This window comes from Salarias fasciatus, chromosome 13 (assembly GCF_902148845.1).
Source record: "Salarias fasciatus chromosome 13, fSalaFa1.1, whole genome shotgun sequence".
Lineage (NCBI taxonomy): Eukaryota > Metazoa > Chordata > Actinopteri > Blenniiformes > Blenniidae > Salarias > Salarias fasciatus.
Window position 1 is genome coordinate 27226273 of NC_043757.1, and position 9402 is coordinate 27235674.

Below are 9402 nucleotides of genomic sequence, written 5' to 3' on the forward strand. Positions count from 1 at the left end.
CTTCCGCGGAGCACTATGCTTGTGGTTTTATAAACACTGCTTATGCTCTGAACGGGACCTGAAAGTAGCGTACGCCACTTCCTACGCCAGCGTCGTGATTTTTAAAAAAGTAAACTGACGTAAGAATGAGTGCACCGCTACGCCAATATGAACCCCAGTGTGCAGACATAAAAAAGTAATAGTAAAAAAATAAACTGATGCCAAATTATATTGAATGAACAATGTGCATGCTACATTCTCTGTAAATAATTAATTGCAATGAAAGAAGAGATAAACAGTTTGGAGCACCTGAAAGCTCACTCCGGGAGATGGATCTTATCGGAGCGATTCCATCAATCACTGATTAATAATACAATGAATGAAATAAAAAAAACACTGTCTTTGGTAAATGACTGCATCTGTTGTTTCAGCACCATGTACAGCATAATATTTTGTCTTCTCTCTGCCTCTTTCTTTTTCTCTGTGAGCCCATTAGTTCTGTGTGTGTGTGTGTGTGTGTGTGTGTGTGTGTGTGTGTGTGTGTGTGTGTGTGTGTGTGTGTGTGTGTGTGTGTGTGTGTACCAGTACAGCTATCGTTGTGAGGACCTTTTGCGAGGCTCACGGGTTTATAACCTTACAAGTGAGGACAACTTTGGAAAGCAAGGACATTTTTGCCGGTCCTCACTTTTTGACAGACCTTATCGAGGGTTAAGACTTGATTTTTGGTTTAGGGTTACATTTACGTTTAGGTTAGGGTTAGGCTTTAATTTTTGGAGGTTGGTGTTAGTGGTTAGATATGAATGGGAGTCAATGGAAGGTCCCCACAAGAATAGCCATACCCAGCGTGTGTGTGTGTGTGTGTGTGTGTGTGTGTGTGTGTGTGTGTGTGTGTGTGTGTGTGTGTGTGTGTGTGTGTGTGTGTGTGTGTGTGTGTGTGTGTGTGTGTGTGCGCGCGCGCGCGCGAGACCAGCCTCCTCCCACAGCGCTGCACTGGCAGTACTACGCGCCACCGCTGTGCCGTCCAGCAGGTGGCGGTGTGGAGCGCGCTGACAGCTGCAGCCACTCCCGGTGCCGACGCCGAAGAAGAAGCAGGACGGTAAACGTGGATGACAGAGCTCGCTGGAACAGCGCGAATATAACTCCTGGAAACCCAGATGGAGAACGACGTCGTCGTCTCGCTCGAGGATTTGGGGTGAGTTCACGAGCCGCGGCTCCTCTCCGCCGGGTCAAACAGAGTCCCGGAGGGGCGCCGTGGTTCTGCCAGCTCGGTGCGGCACAGCTGACATTAGCTAGCCGGCTAAGGCGCTCGGTGTTCGGTGCTTTGGTTCAGCGTCACGGGCTGCGGGGCTGGGCAGAGCTGGAAATATACCCGAGGGCTGGTTCCCCGCACCGAGCGCCACCAGCCGCGTCAGCACGAGCTGCTCCGCCATCGACCGGGATAGCTCCAACTCACTGCTCCCTGTTAACCGCTTCAGCGCCGCCCCGCGCGAGCCAGCGTCTCCAGTGGGAGCTGTCACCGAGCCAGACCTGGACCCTGGACTCAGACCGACCTCCGAGGCTCAGCTCGCCACACCAAACGGCTCCTTTAGTTAAATCAACCAAGCAGGAGCCGTGGCTCTGATGTGTCAGTATAGCAGAGAGGAAAACATGATGGACAGGAGAGGCTCATAGCAGGGAGACTCTCTGCAGAACCAGATCAGCAGGAGACTCTCTGCAGAACCAGACCCAGAGGAGACTCTCTGCAGAACCAGACCCAGAGGAGACTCTCTGCAGAACCAGACCCAGAGGAGACTCTCTGCAGAACCAGACCCAGAGGAGACTCTCTGCAGAACCAGACCCAGAGGAGACTCTCTGCAGAACCAGACCAGGAGAAGGAGACTTTCTGATCTCCATGTTTCAGTTCCAGGATTGCGAGAGAAAAAGAAGCTGTGAGAAGGTCTCCCAGCGGTCTAAACCTAAATCAGCTTCACCTGGAAGTGGCCCCGGGTGGCCCGGAGCTGCGCTGGCTGGAGTCTTTGAGCCGTGTTTGTAACGCTGTGTGTTTCCTCAGGTATCAAGGCCCCCTGTTGGAGGACGGGGCCCTGGACTGTGCAGTCAGCTCTGGAGCTGCCTCACCGGAGTTCACAAAGCTGTGTGCCTGGATCGTCTCGGAGCTCCGGCTCTACTGCACGTTGGAGGAGAATGTGCACGCCACCAACTGTAAGATGTTGACGTTAACTCGCTCAGAGCTGGCCATCGGCCACTCCAAGCTGATGGCAGTGGAAAGAAGGAGTGTGCTGACCCTTTGTAACTGTGGTGACGGCTCAATCTGTTGTTTGATGTGCTGAATGTGTCAGACATGAGTCTGAACCAAGCATATTTTAGTTCATTTTAGTTTGAGATCGAAGCTGTGTGTTTCGGGGACTCTGAGCTTGGGCTGGGCGATATAGCCAAAAAATTAAATCTCTATTTTTTTTTTTCTTGAAATCCGATAAATGATTTAATCGATTTTTTTTTGTGTAAAGAAGCACAATTTAACATTTTTCAAAAATAGCATCTTTTATTGAATGCCAAAACGTCAGCATTTAATTGCAAAATAGTTATTACTGAGGTAATTTTATCAAAAACACTTGCGTGGGCACTGCATTGAAATAAAGAAATAAAAGGAAAACTGGAGAAAAAATAAACAATGCTGGCAAAACACGCGATTTAAGTTTCATTATCATTTTTATCATACCGTAAATCCTCTAATAATGGCCTGTATTCCATTAAAAACCTGTCTCTTTTAATGACCGGATGCATCTTTGGAGAAAGCTCATAAAAGCTGTTGGGTTTTTTTTTTGTCTTTTCTTTTGTTCTGTGAAGCGCTGCGGCGCTGTACTGACAGTCGTCTGTGCTACAGCGCCAGTCCTCCTGATATGGTGTACTGTGTGTATTACATGCGTCCGGTGAAAATGGCGGAGGGACAGAAAACTTGAGATTTAACTTTTTTCACATTGATTGAAAAAATAAAATCGAATTAATTCGATATATCGCCCAGCTCTACTCTGAGCTGTGCTGTGAAGGACTAGAGTTGTGTGTGTGTGTGTGTGTGATTCAGGTCCGAGCGAGGCGGAGAGCTTCCAGCTGGAGATGAGCGGCCTGCTGTCCGAGCTGTCCTGTCCTTACGCCGTCCTCACCAGCGGGGACATCGTCCAGAGATTCCTCAGCAGGACCGACTGTCTGCTGCTCCTCAGTGAGACCATAAGGCTTTCTGCACTCCGACGCTTCAGCTCACCGAAGATGGCATAGATGCAGACATGAGGAGGACAAAATTACAATTTAATAAGACAAATGTCGAAAGAACAGGATTAATTAAAGCTATACCTCACAAGAATCACTTTTTTTAAATTTAAATACATTTATTTTAATGTCCACAGATAGAAACTTTTCAAAGTAGTGTGTACGTTAAGTCAAGCTCACGGTGCGCTCTGCCTCTCCAGCCTTCCTGGTGTCGGAGCTGGAGGCGTCCCGCATGGTGCTGGTCAACCGGCCCCAGAGGAAGGCCCAGGAGCCCGGCAGCCCGCTCTTCCAGGAGCTGAAGGGGATCTGCATGTCGCTGGGCATGTCCAAGCCCCCGGCCAACATCACCATGTTCCAGTTCTTCAGCGGCATCGAGAAGAAGGTGGGTGTGACGCCAGAGCACCGGAGAAATGACGAACATTAAAATAAAAAAAAGGTTTCTGAGCACGTTGTTGCAGCAGCAGGTGCTTCGATGTGTTTTTGATTCTCAGCACATCTTTTTTCTTCCTCTTCAGCTGAAAGAGGCTTTAAGTCGGGTTCCTCCAAATCACGTCGGCGACCCCCTGATGGCGAAGCCGCTGGGACCCGTGCACATGGTAACGCACTGAAAAGACTGACGGTGCAGGAGAGCAGTCCTCCGGTCAGCGACGGGCTTTTCTTCTTCTTCTTTTTCTTCTTCTTCTTCTTCTTCTTCTCTTTCAGGAAAAAATGGAAGCCATAAACCAATCGCTGGTCAATGAGTACGAAGTGAGAAGGAAGATGTTGTTGAAGCGCCTGGACGTGACGGTGCAGTCGTTCGGCTGGTCTGAAAGAGCAAAGGTGTGTGTGTGTCTGTGTGTGTCTGTGTGTGTCTGTGTGGCAAGGAGACATCCCGAAGCAGTTTTTCGTACACAGTGCAGTAGATTACTGGAGCTGACATTTACTCTTTGGTTTCATTTTTCATCCAGGCAGGAAGCTTTATTGCTCCAAAACAAAACTTAATGATTACTGAGGAACAGAACTATTTCAAGGCTGATGTGAAGTCTGGTCGTTACAGCTGTGTGAGGGAAGGCAGGAGGAGCGAGCAGTAAGCCGTGAGAAGAAAAAGAGGGGGCAATTAGGCAAAAATGTTAAAATGAGGGGGGGAAAAAAATATCAAAACCAAAAAAAAGTAAAACAACCCAGCCACAGCTGAATGAGGTAAAATGGGCTGAATCAATTAAAACTTGTAGAAATGGCTGAATTCAAAATTGTTGCCATGAAAAGTTTTGAATCTGTTTTCCAAATCTCCATGAGTAACTTCACAGGCTGAGATCTTTAGGAATAAAAATGTTTCGTGGCTCCAGGTGATTTTCATTTGGCGGTGAGACAGTAGAACTTGCTTTAATGGGAAACGCAGCAGAGTGCTGAACATGAGTCTAAAGCTCCCTCCAGGTCCAACTTTTAATCTCGACGTTTGTCTGGATCTGCAGAAACAGCAGGAGAAGTTGGCCAAAGTTTACCAGCCGCTGCGCTCTGCTCTCCTCACCAAAAGTAAAATCTCCGTTTCCCACCTCCTGGCGGCGCGCCAAGACTTCTCCAAGATCCTGCGCACCAGCAGCGGCCGCATCCGCGAGAAGACGGCGTGCGCCATCAACAAGGTGCGTTTCTTGACCGGGAGCCTTGTTCCACCCGGAACTGAAATGCACAGTCACGTGGAAATATAGGATTAGCTTCCTGTGTGGTTTGGTTCCAGTTGCACTGCCCCCTGCAGGGCTGGCTGCTCATAGCGGCTCCGAACCAGGTTTTCATTTCAGTAAATGAAGATTTGTTTGGGGATGTGGCGGGGGAAGTGTTTGCTCGTGTGAATACCGGGCTGTGTGTAAACGAGGCCTCGTCTGCTCCTGCTTCTCCAGGTTCTGATGGGTCGGGTTCCGGACAGGGGGGGCCGACCCTGTGAGATCGAGCCGCCTCCTCCAGAGATGCCCTCCTGGCAGAAGCGTCAAGACGCCCCCCAAGGAGGATCGCACTACGGAGGAGGCGGCGGCCACGGCGGCGGCGGCAGGGGAGGCTACGACCACCACGGCCAGGGAGGGCGCGGGGGCTACGAGAGAGGAGGCGGGGGCTACGAGAGAGGAGGCGGGGGCAGAGGAGGAGGGGGCAGAGGGGGCAAGGTGCAGGGAGGGTGGGTAGATGGAGGGGGAGGAGGAGGAGGAGGAGGAGGGCGGGGCAGTTACAACCAGGGCCACTATCAAGATGGAGGTCATCAGGGTGGAGGAGGGAGGGGGGGTTACGGAGGGGGCAACAACCACGGGGGCTTCCAGGATTCTGGTTACCATGGAGGAGGTGGAGGAGGAGGCGGTTACCATGACAACTACCACCAGAGTGGAGGCAGGGGCGGTCGAGGGGGCAGAGGAAGAGGAGGAAGAGGTGGTGGGGGTGGAGGGGGAGGGGGAGGGGGGTGGGGAGGCAGAGGAGGCCAGAATTTTAACCCCGGAGGACAGTTTGAACAGTTCTTCCAGCACGGCGGGCAGCACTACAGCCAGGCCGGCTTCAGCCAGGGCCGCCACTACACCAGCTGAAGACCAGGGGGGTCCACATCCAGGCCCGGAACCCCCCAGAGTCCACATCCAGGCCCAGAACCCCCCCAGAGTGTCAGCATCCGGGCTGGAAACCCCCCAGAGTGTCAGCATCCGGACTAGGAACCCCCCAGAGTCCACATCCAGGCCCGGAACCCCCCCAGAGTCCACATCCAGGCCCGGAACCCCCCCAGAGTTCACATCCAGGCCCGGAACCCCCCCAGAGTTCACATCCAGGCCAGGAACCCCCCAGAGTGTCAGCATCCAGGCCAGGAACCCCCCAGAGTGTCAGCATCCAGACTAGGAACCCCCCAGAGTCCACATCCAGGCCCGGAACCTGCCAGAGTGTCAGCATCCGGACCAGAACCCCCCAGAGTGTCAGCTTCCAGGCCAGAACCCCGGCCTTCCCGTCGACCTGGGAGCCCCCGGGATGGTCTGGGCAGTGCGGCGCTGCTCAGCTGGAGCGCGGCAGAGAGCAGCTCCAGCTTCATGTAGACCAGGCCTCGCTCCTGATGTTCAGTCCGTTTGAGGCCCTGAGGGTCTCATAGGCTTATTGAAATTCTCCTGGTTTCATTGATCTTCCCACTTGGTTCGTTTTGGTTTGACTGGAGGCTCTCTTGTTTCTCGGTTTGATGAGGTGAACGATGTTCTGTTCAGGTTTGTTCAATCCTCCAGGTCGTCTTCTTATGTGGGAAATATCAGTAGAAAAGGTCAAATGAGAGAACACTTACCGCCATGATTAATCGCTTCAAGGCAAAACCATTTTCAGTGTTTACAGGGAGTCAGAGGAAGCTGGATGTTCTGTGTGAAGACTGGAGGAGGTTTGGTCGTTTCTTTTCCAATGGAAAAACAGGTTTTTTTCTTTTCTTTTTTTTCCGTTTTTTTTTCAAGTTCAAACTCATCTGGCCAAACATCAGTAGCCTCCGACCTTTTTATTTAAAATGCGCCGTGTAAGATTGTGTATAGAAAAGATATCCACGAGTGGTTTGCATGAGTGTGAGAATGAGCAATAAAAGCTGAAACCATGTTTGGCGTCTGTTTTTATTCCGTCCTGCAGCTGTGGAGGTTTATTAACCACACTCTTGAGTATTGTAGCATTTTTAAATCCACAGATCTCTGCACTTGTAGACGGGGGCCAGTGTGACCTGCTGCCAGGCAGCGCTGAAGGACTGGGATCGATCAGGTTGTCGGTATAATCAGGAGTGGAAGGACGGACGAGTGTAGACGGTGCAGGCTGTTGAGAGACCACACAAAACCACGAGATGGAAGAGCTGCGGCACAGAAGACCCCGTCTGCTGAAGTGTCCCCCAGGACGGCTGTGAAGCAGGGAGGCATTCATGTCTCGCAGCAGAATCCAGCGCAGACTGGACCCGGAGCGGGTCGTATGGGTCAGAAGGACGGCGCTAAACTGCCTTCAGTCATATTAAACATGGAGTTCCACAGGGTTCTGTCTGTGGGGGGTGAGAAGAAAACTTTCTGTTTTAAATAGTCTCAAACTCCAGTACACACCCATTATAAACTCCAAAAACAGGTGAAATTCTTACTAAACTTTAAAGCTCACACTTTAAATTTGGTGGATGATATTGAAATGAGGTTTTCACATCTGGATGGAGGATAAAATACCAACGTTTCAAAACTTTAATAACTTCTCTAGGTGAAAGTAAGGTGAGGCACGATGGACTTGTTCAGGGATGGTTTTTCTTTGTGCCTGCCTCTGGCAATGCACAAAGATTACTCTCCACAAAAGTTTCCTCTGGAATTTTCTAGCTTTAATTTATCACAGTCTGCTCTCGTCCGGTAACATGGGGAGAAAATTCCAAGTTTTTGGGGATTTTTCTCAAAATTTTGTTTGCCAAAACACTGATAAAAATCAAGGCACACAATCCCCAAATTTTCTGCACATTATGATGTGCTTTCTAATGGCTGCAGGCCGCGCTTTCTGGCAAAGTTTTCTCATCAGAAGAAATGTCGACCCTGGAAGACGCCCGGCTGGCATAGTCATAGGCACCAGAGTCACAGAGAGAGAGAGCAGTAGAACTCCAGGTTAACCAGAGAGAGAGAGCAGTAGAACTCCAGTTTAACCAGAGAGAGAGAGCAGTAGAACTCCAGTTAAACCAGAGAGAGAGAGCAGTAGAACTCCAGTTAAACCAGAGAGAGAGAGCAGTAGAACTCCACAGACGAAAACATGAACCGCCGTTCTCAGAAAGACTGTGAGATCCACAATTTCTGGGAGCAGAGCACCCAGCAGCGCTTCCTCAGAAGAGAGGTGGACAGGAGAGTCCAGGGAGCTGTGAGCGCTGATCAGGCCCTCTTGGACAACAAAAGATTCAGGCTCCGCAAAATGCTGGAGGCCGAGGAGAGGCAGTACCTGCAGGAGCTCGAGGCCAAGAGGGAGACCGCCGCTGAGAAAAAAGACAAGATGTCTAAAAGACTCGGCGAGCTGAAGAAGAAGAGGGAGGCCGAGAGGCAGCAGCTGGTGGGCGAGAAACGGGAGCAGCAGTTCAGGAGACAGGACGTGGATTACCGAGATCTCCAGAGGAAGCGCTCGGAGCTGGAGGCCTCTGAGCATCAGAGAGCTCAGCTGAGGGTGAAGCAGGAGCAGCGGCAGCAGCAGCAGCAGGAGGAGCAGCTGTACGCTCAGCTGTGGGAGGCCGACCGTCAAGCCAAGGAGGAGCGGGAGCGCCGGGGAAAGGAGACCAGGAGGCAGGCCAACCTCAAGACCGCCCAGGAGGTTCTCGCTCAGAGCCAGGAAGCCCAGCAGAGGAGGACGGAGCAGAAGAAGGTGCTCCAGCAGCAGGAGGCGCAGCAGCTGCAGCAGCAGCAGGAGGCGCTCCTCCTGCAGCAGCAGCAGCAGCAGAGGAAGAAGACTCTGCAGAAGAAAACCTTCGTCCGGCAGCTGGACCGCGAGCTCCAGCTGAAGAAGCAGCGCGTGGCCAGAGAGCAGCGGGACGAGGAGCAGCTGAACCTCAGCGTCATGCGGCAGCTGCCGCCTCAGCTGCCGCAGCAGGATCCCGACCAGCCGCAGAAGGCCGAGCAGAAGAGGCTGCGGCTGAAGGAGGACCGGCTGCTGGACAGGAAGCAGCTGCAGCAGGCGAGGCAGGCCCAGAAGAAGACGGAGGAGCAGAGGGAGCGGCGGACCGAGGAGCAGCGCAAGGAGATCCAGCTGAAGAACGACGAGCAGCGGCGGCGACAGAGGCAGGCCTCCACCAAGCTGAAGGAGGAGGTGAAGGACTCCAACCGCCTGCGGGTCCAAAACAGGCTGAAGGAGAAACAGCTGCAAGCTGTGGAGCATCAGCGGCAGGTGGAGGAGCGACTCCAGAGCGAGGAGAGAGCCAGGCGGCAGGCTGAGGAGGAGAAGCTGCAGCAGACGCTCCACAAGGAGGCGTATGCAGCCGACCTGAGGGCTCAGATGCTGCAGCAGCCAAAGCAGCAGCAGCAGCGACGGCCCCCGATCAGAGGCGTCTCCGCCACCACGGGTCCGGGTCGCCTTCTCCCCAAGAGGAGCCGTCTGGAGCCCAATCGTCTGAGGCGCCCCGACCCGAGCCCCTCGACGCTCAACCCCATCACGGGCCTGCGGGCGTCTCGCACCGTCCTTCCAGCCATTCCTACCAGCATTCGGCGCTGA

At 52.6% G+C, this 9402-nt stretch overlaps 2 protein-coding genes across 3 annotated transcripts; both read left to right on the plus strand.

The window, feature by feature from the left end:
* Nucleotides 1-1051: 1051 nt before the first annotated feature.
* Nucleotides 1052-6804, plus strand: fam98a (family with sequence similarity 98 member A). Of its 2 annotated transcripts, XM_030107115.1 has the most exons (9): nt 1052-1171; nt 2030-2178; nt 3059-3193; nt 3441-3622; nt 3756-3836; nt 3943-4059; nt 4692-4859; nt 5115-5428; nt 5654-6804. In XM_030107115.1, exons 1-9 carry the CDS (start codon nt 1134-1136, stop codon nt 5778-5780), a joined length of 1311 nt encoding a protein of 436 aa, XP_029962975.1. In that variant the 5' UTR covers nt 1052-1133; the 3' UTR covers nt 5781-6804. The 2 variants fall into 2 exon arrangements, with proteins under 2 accessions (XP_029962975.1, XP_029962974.1); XM_030107114.1 differs by having other exon boundaries at nt 5115-6804.
* A 1158-nt stretch (nt 6805-7962) lies between these two features.
* On the plus strand, nt 7963-9402 carry LOC115399383 (cilia- and flagella-associated protein 53-like). The gene is made up of 2 exons (XM_030106706.1): nt 7963-8508; nt 8623-9402. Exons 1-2 carry the CDS (start codon nt 7963-7965, stop codon nt 9400-9402), a joined length of 1326 nt encoding a protein of 441 aa, XP_029962566.1.

Excerpts from the sequence above, each read along its gene's own strand:
- LOC115399383 (XM_030106706.1), top strand. The coding sequence starts at position 7,963 with ATGAACCGCCGTTCTCAGAAAGACTGTGAGATCCACAATTTCTGGGAG. Across the intron at positions 8,509-8,622 it reads ACCTCAAGACCGCCCAGGAG|CAGCAGCAGCAGAGGAAGAA; the intron begins GTTCTCGCTCAG and ends CTCCTGCAGCAG.
- fam98a (XM_030107114.1), top strand. The coding sequence starts at position 1,134 with ATGGAGAACGACGTCGTCGTCTCGCTCGAGGATTTGGG. Across the intron at positions 2,179-3,058 it reads GAATGTGCACGCCACCAACT|GTCCGAGCGAGGCGGAGAGC; the intron begins GTAAGATGTTGA and ends TGTGTGATTCAG. Across the intron at positions 4,860-5,114 it reads CGGCGTGCGCCATCAACAAG|GTTCTGATGGGTCGGGTTCC; the intron begins GTGCGTTTCTTG and ends CTGCTTCTCCAG.